Source organism: Stegodyphus dumicola, chromosome 6 (assembly GCF_044657685.1).
Source record: "Stegodyphus dumicola isolate Sdum_Otavi_A_Nest chromosome 6, ASM4465768v1".
Classification (NCBI taxonomy): Eukaryota; Metazoa; Arthropoda; class Arachnida; order Araneae; family Eresidae; genus Stegodyphus; species Stegodyphus dumicola.
In genome coordinates, this window is record NC_140773.1 from 230,506,860 (window position 1) to 230,525,777 (window position 18,918).

The 18,918-nt window shown below is 35.3% G+C and overlaps 1 protein-coding gene across 2 annotated transcripts in view; it reads left to right on the forward strand.

The window, feature by feature from the left end:
- The window catches only part of LOC118195160 (protein boule-like), a 67,351-nt gene that overhangs the window by 39,667 nt on the left and 8,766 nt on the right, over positions 1 to 18,918 (forward strand). For both annotated transcript variants that reach the window (XM_085819638.1, XM_035366416.2), the window contains 6 exons: positions 157 to 248; positions 3,353 to 3,407; positions 3,566 to 3,622; positions 6,327 to 6,345; positions 11,294 to 11,415; positions 17,068 to 17,136. In XM_085819638.1, coding sequence (XP_085675764.1) covers positions 157 to 248; positions 3,353 to 3,407; positions 3,566 to 3,622; positions 6,327 to 6,345; positions 11,294 to 11,415; positions 17,068 to 17,136 — 414 coding nt within the window. The remainder of the gene's footprint in view (positions 1 to 156; positions 249 to 3,352; positions 3,408 to 3,565; positions 3,623 to 6,326; positions 6,346 to 11,293; positions 11,416 to 17,067; positions 17,137 to 18,918) is intronic.

Below are 18,918 nucleotides of genomic sequence, written 5' to 3' on the forward strand. Positions count from 1 at the left end.
GTTTTAAAATTATTTTTCAGCTGTATTAAAATGCGGAAACATTTTTTGGAAAGGGCGAAAGTCCTAGTCATACAGCTTTCAGATATTGTTTTAATTGTTAAACAAATTTTAAAGTGATTCGAAAAGTATTAAGAGGTTTGAATACGTTTTCTTTAGACTACAGAATCAGAACTTCATTCTCTCTTCGCATCGTACGGAAATGTTAAGGCGACAAAGATCATACTTGATAGAGCGGGCGTTTCCAAAGGGTAAGCTTTCTTTTATTTATATAAAAATATCCCTTTTTTTTAAATGATTATTGTTATCATTTAATTTATAAACTGGTTTTTCATTTTCATTGAACTATTGACTGTAAACGTCAGTTCCTATTTGAATGTATCTATTATCTGCGCTTAACGTAAAGTGATTAGACATCTGAGAGACTCGATGTCTCCCTGCATGATTTATCTTGGCATCTTCATCCACTTTAAAACAGCTTCATCCAAATCCTCTTTAGCACATTTTTTCAAATGTTTACAGACATTCTGACATGGATCGAACTCAGCTATTCATTTTTCTTTCTTCTTTAACCGTGTTGAAACAATAGAAGGAGATAAATTATACTTTCTGCAGATTTTGGAATTTTTTACGCCATCCTCTAACTCCCGTAAAATCCTTCCATTTTCGTCATCTGCTAAAATTTTACGTTTCGATATTCCAAGATAATATTTGACGAGCGTACTGTATGAATGCAAATCAAAATACTCTTACGCAGAATAAACTTCTGTCTAGTCAGCAGTCTCCGTCTGTCGTGGGATGCACTTGCGCTCCACAAGATGAAAAAGGTGTTCGCAAGATTTTCGCCATCTTTCGGTTGACTTCGTAACATTAAAGGAATCTTTGCAAGAAAGAATTAGATGTGCTGGGCAGGTAGAAGTCAATAGAAATTTTATGAATCACAAAAGTATTGCTCGGTATAACCGCGTTTTGGCTCGTTAAAAGCGAGTTATGCTCCCAAAGACTCCAGTATATTAATAACCAAGCATTCCCATGGACATTTATAATTTCCGATTTCCTCTATAAACCAGGGTTGGTTATAAGCCAGTTATACTGTATTTTTGAGGGATAAGAAATCCGTTCGGTATCGTGTAATGGTGTGTTACAGATATACGTTTTAGGCAGGGATTTCGCAAAATGCACAGGAAAAGTAGTTTGAAATATATATATATATATATATTTATTTATAAATGCATAATGTATATAATGTAAAAAAATTAACTGAAAACTCTGTTTCTATGTATATATGTAAGAAAAATAAAGATTCTAAGTAAGAAAATAAAGAAAATTCCATATATGTAAAAGATTAAATTAGCAGCGTAAATTAATTTCCCTTCTCTATTCTAAAAATAGTAACCTCTCTCTGCACTGCGTCATTTCGAGGCTATTCTATGTCGTATGATTCTTACATAATTAATGATGATGTAAATGGAACTAAAACTCAATTAGCCAGTAATAATTTTATAACAATATTAACTGTCCAATCAAAATCCTTTGAGAACCAAAACTAAGTCTGACTTGAGATTTCATTCTGAACATTACGCACTTGCTTTCCACGCTTTGGCCTAGCTAGACTGTTGTCTGTCTACTGCTGCTTTCTTGCTATAAAGTTATTAAAAATGTAAGCCTTTTGGAACAGGCACATTAAATGTGCCGACTTGTATGCAGTCGCAACATGCTGCTGAAAGTAAAACTGAAGATTTAATCTGCCTTCGCCTCCAATTTCCTAGTCATTATGGATCAGCACTTCTACGCCATCTAAATTCCTGCTCCTGAATATATTATACGCACATATATATATATATATAGTTTTATATTTCAAATTTTTTAGAAACTTTTTTCTGGGGGGGGGTGTAGTGTGTAAAATTCAGTTACCTAAAAAAATTTTCATAAATTGCTTTTGAATTTGAGAAATACTGTAGGAAATATTAACTTTGCAAAAAATGCTTTAATTCAGCAGTGTTATCTGGTTATAAATCATTCGATGAAATACTACATTTAGAAAGATGTATAGCAACTGTAAAATTAAAGGACTATTTTGGTATTAAAACTGAACCTGAGGGAAGTAGACAACTATTTTCCTCTTCTTTCGGATCTCTGTTATTATTAATAATAGAACTGTGCTTACTGGTACCAAAATGCAGCAATAGAATGCGTATTTTGGAAATAAGTAGGAGGTCGTCATGAAAAAAGGCTTCACTGCAAAGCCCTTCATGGTGATCCCACTAAAAGTATTTTTAAAAAGATAAATAAACAACGGTACTCAGTATCACCTACATTCTTATTTACACGAAGTTTGAAAAAAATAACTGGTCTCTTTGGATTAACATCAATTGTATATAACTAGAAAGCTAGGTCATACGAAATGACCGCTGTTCTAGATATTATAAATTGAAATTAAAATGATTTGTGCAAAGGTGTCTGCTAATTCAAACTGAATAACCCAGGACAGGCGGCGAGGGCGCCCCTTTGCTTACTGCCCCACGGGGTTTCCCCCTTTTACTTCCGTAATTGCTTAAAGTAGAGTGCAATGAAGGAAACCACTGGCGATACATTTCTTAAGAGCCACCGCTAGCTCAATAAACAAAGGTGATTTAAGTAATCAAATGTTAATTCACATGTCAAAGACATGCACACAACATTGTACACAACATTTCTTGTGTAGATCTTTCCATCATTTTTAAGCTTGCCTTGCAGAGGACCATCTATTATTTTTAATTTTACGTCCGTTTTTTTCACGAACCCTTGAACAGGCGACATAAAGTTGACCATGTCCAAATGCAGGCTCAGGTAAAAAAATGCGAACACGCTGAAGCGTTTAGCCCTGAGACTTCTGGATGGTCATAGCAAAGGCAAGTTTTACAGGAAATTGTGTACTTCTCAATTAAAACGGCAACCCTGTGCCGTGGCAACTTCATCCCATTGGCTATTAGAGTTACGCAAGCAACCCATAAACTATCGGCGACAAACATACACTTAAGCCGCATATAATAAAGATATTTATTTATTTCATTTCATTTGTTTTTTCATCTTTGCCGGTTTTTGCCGGTTGCATATTTCCGAATTCTATTATATATGTTAAATTTATTTATTAAATGTTAAATGCACGTATTTTTAATTTTCCGGCTTAGCTTTATGGTAATATTCGTCACGCGCTGCACTGCACGGGGAATAAAACAATTTACACTTACGCAAGCAACCAATAAACTATCGGCGACAAACACTTAAGACTCTTATATATATATAGATGTAAGCACATTTAATTAATTTATTTTATTATTTTATGCAAAATTTATAAATAAATTTCTCTGTTCAGGTATGGTTTCGTGACATTTGAAACAGAAGAAGAGGCGAGAAGAATACAGAGAGAAGTAATTAGTTTCTGGATTTTAATTTTACGTGTAGAACATTCTACAGAATTTTATTAAAGAAATTTTATAAAATTGCTTTCCTGATCGCATAAGAAGTTGCTTGAAAAGTTTTCATTAGTTCACAATATTACATCGTATTAATGGATTAAATTTTTTAGGCTGATGTAATTCTGAAAGACAGGAAGTTGAACATAGCTCCGGCTATTAAGAAGCAGGTATTTGTTCTTTCCTTTTCTCCCTTTTCTCTCTCCCCTCACCCTTTTTAATGTTACATTCAGAAACAAAATTGACTGTTTTGATTTTGGTATTCCGTTTCAAAATTCATTTTGTAACTTTGTAGAGACATTAGGTATATTTTGAAATCAAGAGTGATTGAAAAAGCAATCGCCTTCGCCGGGAATCGAACCAAGGACCTCTGAAATACCGGCTCAGTGTGCTGACCACTATACCACGAAGGCTCGCTAGGAAGGCGGGAGAAATACCTTATATACTCCCCCTTTGAAAGGGCGACTGGGTTTTTTTTAGGGTACCTAATCGCCAAATCCTGAATGTGGAGAATCCTCATCCAACACCCTTTTAGTTCGGGCGCCACTGTAGAGACATTAGGATTTTCTGGAAGCAGGCAAGATGAAAAATGAGCAACCGCCTTCGCTGGGAATTGAACCACGGACCTCTGAAATACCGGCCCAGCATGCAGAATCGCTACACCACGAAGGCACGCTAGGAAGGCGGGAGAAATACCTTATAACTTTAATTAACAAAAACCCTCTGAGCGATTCAGGGTTTCGCTGTGAAAGCTCAAATTTTCCGAAACTGTTATGAGAAAAGAGCAGTTTCTTGAATTAAATGACAAAATGTCCCTGATACTTCTTACCTGGATTTATGTACTGCCTTAATTTCTTGGACATATTTCAAGATAAACACACACACACACACACACACATATATATATATATATATATATACTTAAAGAAGTAGCAAAAAATATTCTAGGCCATCCTTGCCAGTCAGGGGGTTTTAATTCAAGTGGTTGAAATTTATGAGGAGAAAAATGTAAATCCTCAGTTCTTTTATTGGGTTGGCTTTTTTTTTAAATTTAGGTTTCCACAAAAATAAATAAATAAGAAATGAACAATAAATTAATCAATAATCAACAAGCTGTTCAATGCCTTGACGGTAGAAATCACCTGGTTTCGGCTCGAAGAGACTGTCCTTGAGTTCCACGTCACCTCATCATTTAACGAAATGACGTGCAATACATTCCAGAGGGATCAGAACAGATGGAAATCTGAAGGCGCCAAGTCAGGAGAATACGAAGGATGTGGCAGCACTTCTCAGCCAAGCGTATGAATTGCTCCCTTTGTCATATTGGCGATGTGAGGGCAGGCGTTGTCGTGTTGCGGAAGAACGCCATGTCGCTGATCAGGTCGTTTTTACTGGATAGCACTGTTGAGTCATTGCTTTTGTTGGACGTTGCCTCCGCATTCACTATTTGGTTCCGATCAAGCAATTCGTAGTGGATCATGTTTTCACAGTCCCACCATACGCACAACATCGTTTTGTGCGGGTGAAAATCTTGTTTTGCTTGCTGTGTCGCCAGTTCGTCGAAGCTAAACTGTTCTTTACGCTGGTGAGTATACTGGCACTCAGCAGGGGGAAAAGGTCCTGCTCTTGCCAGTTCATGATTGAGTCCCAAATTGGGCCTGATTCGTGTTGAAATCCGCAGATAGAATTCTCCAGATAAGACAGATATTACGTCCAAAAAGTAATGATGCACTTTGTATCTGGGTTGAACACGTGGACGAATCAAGAGAAGTGGGAGGAGCTCCAACTACTTCATGAATTCATTGTGCGTATGAAAACAATAAAAGTGGAAAAACAAAAAATATTTACAGTATATGTACACTGGAACTTTTCAAAATGATCTAAAATCCTTATGATGGAGCTAGGAAGGACACATGTACTCGTATTTTTCGTTGCTAGTAACAATTCAGTTGAGGAATTGCTGCTTGTGTCCAGATGTTGACCAGTGATGAGCAAGCACACCAACGGAGATCGTGACTTGTTAATTTTTCTTGTTGTCGTTCAAAGAATGCGGAACCCATGCGCCTAACTGTTGCACCTTTCTTATCGAGTGAAAGTGGCACTCTGTGGTACTGTGGGTGCATTCTATTATCTCTGGCAATTCCCTCGTTATTTAAACTGATTCAGTTGTACCTCATCGAACTGAACGAAGCGTCCAGTGTGGTCTTTGAAATTGAAATTGCCGTCTTTGAATCGCTTAAACCAATTTTCAGCCGTCTAAAAGGCATCGCTCTGTTTCGCCAAATCACTTGAGCAGCTTAAGCAGCCAAATCTTTTGAGTTTTGGCATCTCAATTAAATGCAAAAAGCAGAAGGTGTCTAAAATGCTCTTTTCTGTCAACTTTACAGTCCATTTTAGTGACTTGAAAAGGACAAAAATTATATCAGCATAAAAAAAAAAAAAATAAACACACTATTTTGTGGAGCACATAATTCTCTATCGAATAACATACGACGCACTGCCAAAACGTTTTATTTTTCACGCAAAATTTTCGCTTAAAAAAGCACACCAGGACCTGTGGAGCAACCCAATAGTTATGAAGATAAAAATACTGATTTTCCAGGCTTCTTTAAAATAATTAATTGAATTATATTTCCCGTACTATAGAGGGTATTTTGAAAAGTTTGAGACTCTTAAAGAATCAATCCTAGGTCGTAGTTAGAAATTAAGAAATAAATATTATGAAATAAGCTTTCTGACTACAAAATTTAGGTCACATATGGCCTTTAGTAAAATATGGTATATTTTTATATTAATTCTGTTCATACAATTCTTTAATTTGAACAAAATATAATGTATGTTAAGATTGTAATAAATGTTTTCTTTTATTTTCAGCCTTTTGCAAGGGTCTATGGTAAGTAATAATTATTTATATATAATAAATCTCATTGTTTTTTATAATCATTTCCTGTACACTAGAATTTCTTCAATTTCGAAATCTTTCTTTTAACCTTTTGCAGCATAGTGTGTCCGGTCTGGACACACCTAAAAATTTCCTTCCTTACGCACAGAAAAATTGAATGAAAAAGGATTTATAGGTTACTCTGAACCGTCTCTGTTTGTAGTAGATGGCAGCTCAACACAAACCAGTCCATATATTTTAGCCATGTTTAGTTTTTTAAGACCCTCATTTTTCAAAGAAATCTTCCAGATTTTTTTTTTTAGGGTATAAAAGGAATTGTTTAAAAAGAAATTTATATGTTATTTTTTGTCTGTATGCTAACGTTATTATATATTAGTTTAAGTTTTGACCTTGAAATCTTGCCTAAAATCAAACGGCGAACCCTAGGTGTGGCCAGACCGGGCTCACCGATCATCTAGGACAACTGAGAGTCTGTATTCTTTTTTTCTCCGCATCTCAACGGTCAGTTCATTGACAACAATGCTCGTTTCAGCACTCTTTTCGAAGCTCTATTCAATCAGTGTGCCCACTCTGGGCACACCTACAGAATTAAACGATAAGTGCTATCTTCACAAAATTTTACTTGTGTACTCGTCTAGGCCTAATTAGACTGTCCCCCCTTTTTTTTTTTTAAATCAAAACTCCAATTTTAAAAGGTAGCGTGCCGGAAAGGGTTAAATAATCCGGACAGTTACTGAACCAGTTATGAAACAGTTATTGTTGATGATGCACTAAACTGAATTTTTTATTAATCGGGTAAAAGTCTCGTGGATTGTCTTTAAACTAAGGTGTGCTTGATACTGCATTTGTTAAGGGGAACTTGCATGTATTTGCTCGTACAGCAGACAGTTAACAAATCTTGAAAGGGGAGAACAAAAACGACAAATAGGTACATCTTGTCAAGAATCTAACAATTAACATTCAAAGACTTAGTGTCAGTAACTATGACGGTGGATCCAAAAAAAAAAAAAAAAGTTACAGAGGTAATAAAAAATTATTTATTAGCAATAGGCAGACAATACGAAATAGAATTAAGAGGCATACTTACCTATCATTTTTCCACATTATCACCATATCTATTATACATTTATCTGAATGCAGGACCAACGTGTTTAACCCGGCTTGGGAAAAATTACGTCCCTGTTCACTGAGCCAGTTCTCAGTGGCTGTTTTCACATCATTGTGTGAAGAGAACCTCATTCCAGACAAATGTTCCTTCAATTTTGGAAAGAGAAAATAGTCACTGGGTGCTATATATATCTCCAGACTTCCTATTTAACTTTTGCAGCAATTCTTGAAGCTTGGCTGCAGTATGGGGGCGGGCATTCCCATGCAGAAGGATGATACCATTACTCAACATGCCAGGACACTTGCGTTGTATGGCTTCACTTAACCTTGTCAGAATGGCACAACAGCGATTGGCAGTAACGCTATGGCCACACTCCAGATACTGGACCAGGATAACGAATCATGACCTGCACCTCCAAGCCAACGCCGTCTCTATGACTAATGCAAAAGCTGTTTGTCTACGCGAGACCACTTTTGTAAACATCTTGTCGTTTCATTCCCTCTGACACGTCTGCGAACTTACTCTACGTACCCTCGCAACCACTGCTAGACAACTAGTGCCATTTGACTAAAATCGAGAGATAAAGTATTACCTCCACAATAATTTTCAAATTCAATAATTTTCAATGTACTTGTAATTTATTTATTTGGATCCACCTACGTAGTTTCTTGGCCAGTCGTCGGTTTGCATATGTGCAGTATAATTTCTGCTAAGTTTTTACACTTCGAGATTATTTTTTAAGACATTAGAATATTAAATTACGAATGTTAAATTTTGTCTTACACTAATTAAAATACATTCATTATGAAAAATCTACGCGTGACTTTGATACAAGATATAGAGATATTAAAAGTTTTGAAGCAGGAGTTGGTGAAAAATTCATCATTCCCTCACGGAGGATCAAACCCTGAAATTTCAGATATCGAACTAGTTAGCAGATCACAGCTTAACAAGTACGCATGGGGTCAAGGCCGTTCGTAGGCCATTGGCTGCCCGCGTACTTTCCTAAGATTGCCGACCCCAAATTAAAAAAAAAAAAAAAAAAAAAAAAATGCTCAATGATTAATAAAATTTTTATCCCGTACTCACTAGGTACTGACAAATTGTACAAAAAGTACTCACGACGATTACTTACAATGACTTTTTTAAATATTTAGGCATGATATCGCAAGAGTACGGCCTTGGAGGTTCTTTGGCAAAGAACCGCCCGTGTACTTTTACGCCCCGCTTGGGGTCAGTATCTTTAATTCCTTACACCTAACGAAAGAGCAACAGGGGATAAAATTGCTCCCAGTTGACTAGTCCAATTCCAATAGAAGATGATTCACTAAAAATCAGCATGTTCACTTGTATGGACATTAGGTATATTTTTGGAAGCAAGAAACATGAAAAGTAGCAACCGCTTTCGCCGGGAATCGAACTACGGACCTCTGAAATACCGGCTCAGTGTGCTGACCACTACACCACGAAGTCACGCTAAAAAGGCGGGAGAAATATCTTACACACTAAACAGTCGAAAGGGAAAACTACTGAATAGTTTTCTCTATGGCTCTGTTCTGGGTAACGGTTTGGGAGTAACGGCTTCTGTGGAATTGATGTGTATATTTATGTTGGAGAGGCGCCAAGAAATGCAAAAGAGTAAAAAGCCTATGGAAAAGAACTGCTAATGAAATAAATATAAAATGAATGAAATGATTTATCTTTTAAAATGCTGTCGAATCTCTTCCTAATCTTGTAAAAATATGACATGTAGAGTTCCTCAGCCCCCCCCCCAACCTGGAGTTACTGAGAAAAATTTCATGAAATAAAATGTGCAACAGAGAACCGCTAGTGAATAGAATTAGATTTTGATTGAAAGCAGATTAGAAATAGTAGTTAAATAGTTAGACAGGAAGATGGTTGGGTTTTCTGTTTTTTTTATATTTTGGCTTAGTAACAAAAATAACATCGGATTACTACTGCGGAAATACAATTTTTTGAACCTAGAAAATATTTTTGAGCTTATATTGTTACGGATTTTGCATTTAGTTAGCTATTTTTGGTAGAACTGTAATTAAAATTGTTTTATTTCCCCGTGTAATGCATCGCGTGACGAGTTTTAAGAGAAAGCTATGCCGAAAAAGTAAAAATACAGGAGCAAGCGCATTTAATAAATAGATATCTCATAATTTATATTTAAATTGAATAAATGCAATTGTGTGTTAGCGGTAACTGTAATTCTACTCTTTTGCTTTCCAGAAACCTCGAGAAAATAAAAATTATCAGAATGTTCTCGTGCATGATTAAAAAGCTCTAAAAAGGCGGAGCGAAACATCTCAGTTTAGTTGTTTACTTATTGCTGTTACTGATTGTAGCGAATTCGCGGTGAGATCGGATTATCTTTCTCTGTGGTTTGAATTGTGTTCTATTTAACGTTTTAGTAGTTTAAACTACTGTAAGATATTGCACTATTGTACGAATATCTCTGAGGAAATTTCAGCATTTTGTTTTATTTCTTGGTGTAAGAATACATTTTATTAACTTTTTATCAGATAATAAAATTAATAAAGAAAGGAACTTTTTATAACTTTGTGCAAAAGTCAGCTCTTACACTCACTCCTACTACTCTTTTTTTTTTTTTTTTTTCTTCTTTTTTTCTTTTTTAGCTTTAAGTATCTTTTTCTTCGCACTTGCGCCATATACAATTCCACGGCAAAATTACAAAGAAATTAAAAGCAGCTTAGCAGTGTATGCTTAGAATTCCTGATGTAGCATTAAGTGTTGGCATACATTTTTTTTCCCCCAGTCTTTTCTCAGTTCAACATATCAATGTTCAGTTTTCTTACTAAGATGGTTTTACAAAACTTTTTTTTTTGTCTTTTTATTATTAAAGTTTTGTGTGTTTACTGTATTTATTGTAACTATTACGTTCTTTGCGCTTATGCCACATAAAAATCGATTCAACAGCAAAATTATAAAATATTTAAAAAACCGCATATCTTTTTAGAATTTCCGATTATAGTCTTGCACACTTGGAGATAATTTTTTTTTTTTTTTTTTCTGACACAGTGTTGCCACTGCTCGCTTTGGAATCGCTGGGTTTGTTAATTAAATTCTGTTAAAGTTTCACAAAATATGAATTAGGTAATAAAATAAATTCAGAATTCAGGCTTCTGTAAGAAATTTTCTGCAGAATCTTAGTGTAACTTTCATTCATATCCATAAAGTATTTTTATTTTATTCCATTAATAAGGTTCGATTTTGTTATTTAACCAGTTATTTTATGTTTTGGATCTTTACTGTCACTTCTCCGTACCGTTTCCTTGGCAGAATGCAAAATACAAATTTAGTTCACTTGTATTTTAGGGTTAGGATTTCGGATTGTAAGAATGAACATGTTTTGCCTTTCGAGGCCACGTTACTAGGTTGGTAGATAAGATTTGCAATCTGCAGCCTCGCATTATAATTGCTAATTGTGAATATCCACGCCGGTTAAATTTTGAGCCAACTTCGCGTTAACTGAACGCGCCTTTGACTACTAGTTTATTTGAAAACTCACTGTTACTTAAATTTACATCACCACGAATAGTTAGCTGAGTTGTAAACACAAAATACGCCTTTTTTACTTATTAACTGTAAATAAAGGCTATATACGCCTCTTAATTTTCAGTTGTTATTTATCGATAATTCGCTGCCTGTCTATCTAAAATTTAGTTACAGTTTATGATTACCAAGAAGATATCTAAAATTCACACGCTGATGCTTATTTTTTAATGTATATATTAATGTATCATATGTATTGATGTAACTTGTTTAATTTCTAAATATTATTTTCATGATATTTTTATCCAGAACCAACCCCTGTCGTACCGAATGGGACCATTCTTTACCCCAGTGGGATTCCTCTGACATATCCCAATGGCGTGACATTTTTCAGTGCCCCTGAAAGTGTTTGCACGTACGGCAACCCTCAGGTGAGTTCCCCCCTACTTTTCTACCACAATAAATATTATAAAATTAGGATTTCTAAACGCTTAAGACAAAATCTGCCACACGAAAAGTGCTTTTTTCTTGAGTTTTAAATATAAGTAAAGAACGTAGATGATAATGAGATACATTCCGATGACCTCATTGATCACGTGACTTATGTATACCTTTTGTAAACAAACAGTGCAGATGACCTCAGAGATCACGTGACTTATGTACAGCTAATGCAAACAGCCAAGGTCATTCTTCCTCTTCTTCTCTTGCGGAATGTATCTCATTCGTTAAACCATTTTCTTTTACTTTCCTTTCATTAATTAAATATTATTTCAAATTTTACTAATGAGCAATCAGGTTTAAGTCAAAACTTTTACGAATAAATGAGTTGTATTTCTTTAAATTCACGATTGAAACAATCGTTGAACGAGAAATTTATATCTTAACCTTCTAACATCTTTTACATCTAATTCAGAAGTCAAACAACAAAAATCAGCGTTAATTTACAAAATTTTCACAGGACTAGTTTCGATGGTTTTACCGAACCATCATCTTCAGCTGCAAAACCGCAAATGAACAAGATAGGAAATAATGTTTAGATAAGATAAGAAAGCCTGGACAAGAATAAGCAAGTTGCGCCATCTGTTGGCGAAACCAGAACTAAAACATAATTTCTCTAAAAGCCGAAGGCAAATTTGGATTGGAATTAGGATCGTTAACTAGAACAGAAAGATTTTTATGAATGTGAAATGCCTCTAGAAAATCCAGTTCTCCAATGGAAGATGTTTTTTGAATAATTTTGGCAGCAGAAAAATTGAAAGTGTGATTTTCGGACCAACAATGTTGAGCAACAGAAGACTTCTGTGTTTCCTTTTTTCTAACATATGCCTCATGTTCTTTGACGCGAAATTTTAAGGCTCTCTTAGTTTGGCCAATGTAAATTAAACCGCACTGGCAAGGAATCCTATAAATACCCCAGGAATTCATATCCGGAATGGGGTCCTTGAGTATAGAAGTTGGAATTTTATTGATGGGAGAGTAAACAACCCGAAAGTTAAATTTCTGCAAAATATGTGCAACTTAAAGCTAATTGATGGAAAGAAGGGAATGACAATAGAATTTTTATAATCTCCTAAAATAAGAGTGTGGCTTTTAGTGTGTTGAGATGAGAATTTTTTAACTGCTTGATTAATAATGTTGGGTGAAAAGCCCCTGTCAATAGCTATTGCTTTTAAATAATTTAGTTCTTCATCAAGGGCTAGTTTGGAGGAGCAAACTTGAAGAGCACGGAAAACATAGGAATAAAATGAAGCTAACTTTTGTTTAGTCGGATGACATGATTTAAAGTGTGGTGGAAGGCAAACCGATGAAGGTTTACGGTAAACTGTAGTACTGAAGTTGGATATGTTACGTGTGACCAGAATGTCGAGAAACGGAAGAGAATTGCAAGTCTCAAGTTCAAAAGTAAACTGAATAGCAGGATCAATAGAATTCATTGTTGAAAGAACTCTATTTAAATCATCTTTATTACCTTCAAACAGGGTAAAAGTATCGTCTACGTAGCGGAACCATGCCGGGAAGTTTAAAGTTTCAAACAATTTTGATTCATAATAATGCATGTAGATATCAGCCAGGATGGGACTGAGGGGGCTTCCCATGGCTAATCCCTCAGTTTGCTTGTAATATTTATTTTGGAAAACAAAATGTGTCTGTTTCAAACAGAGTTGAGTGAGAGAAATTAGCTCATCAATTTCGATGCAAGAGAAATGAAATTCGCGAAGTCTGGTTTCTAGACATCTTAATGCACCCTCCACTGGGACACTGGTGAATAATGATTTTACATCAAAAGAAACCATGAGTAAATTACGAGGAGAAATGTTTTTAACCTTTTTTACAAACTCTATTGAATTTTTTATGGTGTAAATGTTATTGTCTAATAGAGTGGAAAATCTAGAAACTAAATATTTAGCTAATGGATACGAGGCAGTACCTAAATTTGATACAATAGGGCGGAAAGGAATACCACTTTTATGAATTTTGGGAAGAGCATATAATCTGGCACAATTCGCAACAGATGGGATAAGCGAATGTTTTAAGTTGCTTGAAATGATTTGCGAAGATTTGATCGCAGTTTTTATTTTGGATAAGTCCGAAGGTGAAGGATCTTTAGGGATCGGATTATATGGTCCTTCGTTTAAGAGTTTAGTGACACCATCGATGTAAGTGTTCTTATCCATGACGACTATCTGGCCACCTTTGTCGGCCTTTGAAATGATAATATCCGGGTTAGAATGAATTTCACGCATTGTAGCTCTTTCTCTCGCAGTTAGATTTGGTTTCAAAGGTTTATTATTGAATTTCACATTATGAGCGATAAGATGCCTAATCATTTCTTTCTGTGAATCTGAAACTTTACTGAACTTGAAAGCTTTTTCGATAGGAGCCAAAATCTTTGGAATCGAGGGTTTACAGGTTTGTGAGAAGTTAAAATTATATTTTAGAATTCTCTCTTGTTCTTCTGAAAGACTAACATTAGAAATATTAACTATTGGCTTGATGTTTACAATGGGAAGATTTTTTGAACTACTTGAACTGGAAGACAGCTTTCCCTTTAGGATAGCACTCACATGAATTGCTACAGTCGAATAAACAAACAAATAAATAGCGGAACTGAAAAAGATGAGTTAAAACAGATCATTGAAATATGGGAGATAGGAATAAAGAGACTTCTTAACATTTTTTAACTTGGCCTTTAATTTATATTACAACAATGTTTCTGCTATCTGAACTAAAATCGTTCTAAAACTTCTTTTTCTATTTCTATTCTTGTTTCTTGAACAAGCTTTCGATGCACACTTAACATATACATCCCATTTAAGCGATTCTTTGTCATTGTAGAGCGCAACCAAGTGCAACTCTGTGCAAGGTACTTAATGAGTGCTCAATAATACACATAGTACCTGGTTGAGAGAAAGATATAAGAATTAACCCTTTGCGGCACAGTGTGTCCGATCTGGACACACCTAAAAATTTCCTTCTGTGCACATAGAAAAATTGAATGAAAAAGGATTTATAGATTACTATAGGTTACTCTGAACCTTCTTTATTTATAGCAGATGACAGCTCAACACAAACCAGTCCATATATTTTAGCCATGTTTGGTTTTTTAAGACCCTCATTTTTCAAAGAAATCTTCCAGATTTTTTTTAGGGTATAAAAAGAATTGTTTGAAAAGAAATTTCCATGTTATTTTTTTGGCTGTATGTTATCTCCTTATTCTATATTAGTTTTAAATTTTGACCTTGAAATCTTGCCTAAAATCAAACGACGAACCCTAGGTGTGCCCAGACCGGGCTCACCGATAATCTAGGACAACTGAGAGTCTATATTCTTTGTTTCTCCGCATCTCATCGGTCAATTCATTGACAACAATGCTCGTTTCAGCACTCTTTTCGAAGCTCTGTTCAATCAGTGTGCCACTTTGGGCACACCCACAGAATTAAGACGATAAGTGCTATTTTCACAAAATTTTACTTGTGTACTCCTCTAGGCCTAATTAGACTGCCTACCTTTTTTTAAAAATCAAAACTCCGACTTTGAATGTAGCGTGCCGGAAATGGTTAACTCCTTCATGTTGCCGATCTCTAGTTTCCTTGTTTTCCAGAAATTATACCAGAGTTTTCTCTCTCTCTGTCAAAAATTTTCAAATTATAAAAATCGCGAATGCACTCCGCGTTTTTGTTAAATTTTTCTACTGGCATCTTTAGCATAGCAACAGGATGTAATAACAACAAAGAAAATGCTGGCAAATTTTTCTTCCAGTGATAGTATTAAGGAATTCACATAAAGGATTGTAAGAGACCTTTTCCAGAATTCAGCGGTTGTAGATGCTGGAGGATTTGAACGATGTTTTTGCAGTTTTACAATTCTCGGTGCTTGCAATTCATTGCCAATGCTCTCAGCCACAGCACTTGCGAAAGAAAGAATTTTCTGGCATAAAACATCTGTTGGTCTATGATGTTCTTTTACAGTCATTAAAATTCTGTTTATGTAGTCTGCATATTGTAGAATATTTAAATTTTTGGACTGTAAAGTATTGGCTACATGTTCTAGCAGAGCTGAATATATTGCAATTAGTCCTACACACACGATAAATTTAGATTTCATCGCGGCACAATGTTGTTAATAAAAAATAGTTGATCGTTAAGGGGGTGCACTTGCTTCCCCTCCCAACTACGCCCATGCTTGGAATCTTCAAAATATTTCAAGTTATCAAGCTTGAGAATTAATTTTTGTTGTATTTTTTTTCATCTGCAATTTGGAGAAATTAATATACAAAGTTTTATTTTTCTTAAGAAATGTTTAAGAAAGAATAACGAATTTCTATTGTTGGCATTGTTACGTAACATTATTAAGAGTACAAATAAGTCTTTGTGCCGTTTGACAAAAAAATGGCGCCACTAGTAAGTTATGGTTAAAACTAAACTGTCTGAAATAAAACATCATATCATAAGACTGGACATCTGCTAAAGACATAACTTTGAAATATTAGGGATTTTATAATATTTTTTTTATTTAGTTATTATTTTTTTTATGTTAAGTTTTGAGCCGAATCAGCGTTATTTGCGGAAACTTTTGATTTATTTCTTTAACTTGAAGAAATCTACAGCTGGGACGCACCGGTTGCTTGTAGAAGCATATGGTGAGGCTGCCTCAAGCGCGAGAAGTTGTCGTAAGTGTTCTGAAAATTTTAAGAACAGTAAATTTAACGTTGAAGACAAAGAACATAGTGGAAGGATGAAAGTGTACAAAGATACGGAACTGGAAGCATTATTGGACGAAGATTTGTGACAAACGCAAGTAGATCTTGCATGTACATTAGGAGTAACTCAACAAGCAATTTCACATAGTTTAAAATTATTGGGAATGATTCGAAAACAAGGAAACTGGGTTCCATGTGAACTGAAGCCGAGAAACGTTGAGCGCTGATTTTTATACGTGAAATGCTGCTTGCTCGGCATAAACGAAAAGGTTTTATTGTATTGTGTAGTCACTGTTAATAAAAAAAAAATGAATCCACTGCAATAACCAAAGAAGAAAAAATCATGGGAACCACCTGGCAGTGCTTCAACATCGACAGCCAAGTTGAATAACCATGAAAATATCGTGTCCTGTATATGGTGGGATCAACTTAATGTCATTTATTATGAATTGCTCAAGCCGAACAAAACCATTGCTGGAGCTCTCTACCGAACACAGTTTGATGAGACTGAGCCAAGCACTCAGCCCACTACTACTCCAGACATGACAATGGTTTCGATTGATGACGCATGGCCTGTCTGAGCCATGCGTCAGACATTTTGACGCGTAATATCACATGAAGATACCATGAAGGTGATTTGTGAAAAATCTCGAAAGATGAAGCGTTCTTCCATATGCTGCCAGAAAGATGGAAAAAGTAGTGACTAGCAGTGGGCAATGCTTTGAATAAAGCATAATGCACCGGTCTTTCACAATAAATCATAAAAAACGGCGGAGACTTGTTTGTACTTCCAATAACTTAAAAATTTTGAAGCATTAAATATTTTTACCATTATACGTATATGAAATGAATTAAAATGTAGGTAATTTTTTTATTATTATAGGCAAATTTCAATGTGATATATCCGTCGTCTGTCTACCTCCCTCAGCAGTCAATTCAGTGCCATCCCACGGTAAGTAACGTCATTTACTGAATATGTGATGTCATTCAAAAAAATAATTCATATCCGATGAAAATAAGTCATGTAGAGCAGATATAAAATCCAGAAAATTCACTATATGTTTTCAAATTATTTTACCTTCCCATTTTTACCTCACTTTTCCATTCATTCTGGAAACTACTCTATTTGAAGTTTCTCTTTGCTTTGGTTATTGGCTTTGCAGAGTTTTAGATGCTCCCATATTCTTAAGTTAGTCATTAAGTTAGTTTTTGAAGGTGGACACGGTATTAACGGATGTATCTATGGCAAAAGCAAATACAGTTATATTATAGGTACTGTAAGTACAGATTTTTTTTTCATTCGTAAGAAGAGCAATGATATCTCAATAGTTAGAAAATTAACAGACCATTAGAACTATTAAATTAAGACCCCTTTAATGTTCCTTCATATGACAGTACAGTAAACGTAATTGTAAAACACGAATAAATAAGATTTGAAAGAGATAAGTTCAACAAATTCCGAGAAAAATCGACCAGAGATATGGAGTTACAACAGCATTTGAAGGAAGCAAAGGAATTTCTAACTGATGCAAATTTACAATTGATGCAAACAGAATGAAACCATACATAATCCATGCTTCAACAGCAACCGAAAGGTTAAGTGAGCAAGTTAGGAGCATATTGAACAGCAAGCCATGCAACACCAGAACTATGCTTCATTTATATTTTAGCTACTATCATGCAAAAGGATTTAAAAGTAGATAATTTCGTTGCTTATGAGGTGCAGTGGCTAGCAGCACCACAGGACCGGGGTTCGATCCCCGGGCTGGGCAAGGTTGACTCAGCCACTAGTCTAGGGTGTATGCGCTTGCATCCCGGGGCCCACAGTTAGCAGATATCGGGTACTCCAGGCCATGGCCAGCTAGGGCTGTTGCGCCACTGAGTTTAGTTTAGTTTAGTTTTGCTAGTTATAAATATTCTATATGATTTTAAGAACATATATGGAGGGATATCGCCCTCTCGATTAGATATTCGGGTACTTACGTGTTATCGCATCTACCTTAGCAGAAGTCGCCAAATTTTCAAAATGTGCCATACTATGGCAACCATGCGCATAATTGATTCGTTAGGCAACCATACTCATAACAGTCCTTCAGTTAAGCAATATGGCCCATTTTGGCATGCGTTCTTTTTGTTGTATTCTATCGACTTGTAAAAAAATCGGGATATCGTGAAAAAACTTAATTTCAAAATATGCGCTTGTGGAATTTGGCAACGATGGAAGAAACTGCGGTAAAATTTCTTCAGGAATAAATAATTTTGTAGCAAAGTCTCTAAAGCGAACAAAGAGGAGATGCGATTGGCAGATAAGCGATGCTGCCGAAGTTTAAGTGATGTCAAGTCTGTGCAATTCACTTAAATTTTTTAAGAGAAAACGTATCGCTGTGTGCCCGAGGAGAATAATAGTGGGGGGGGGGAATTACAGAAAAATTTGGGGACGAATGTAAGTGTTTTATTTATTTTTTTTTTTAATATGTCACGTAATCCTTGTTTAAAAATCAAAATTTTTACTTGAAATTGCTAAAGTCTGTCGACTTTTCAAACGCTGATAACATTTTCCAACTTAAATAATTATCGATACTTCGAGAATTTTTTTGAAAAACTTACGAAAACAACCAACTTGTATCCGATAAGCAACTTTTATCTTTTCTTCTGCCAAGGTGGTTGCGTTAATACGTAAGTACCGATATTTGTTTTACGATTCTCACCATCTTAAAAGAAAATTTTCAAATCT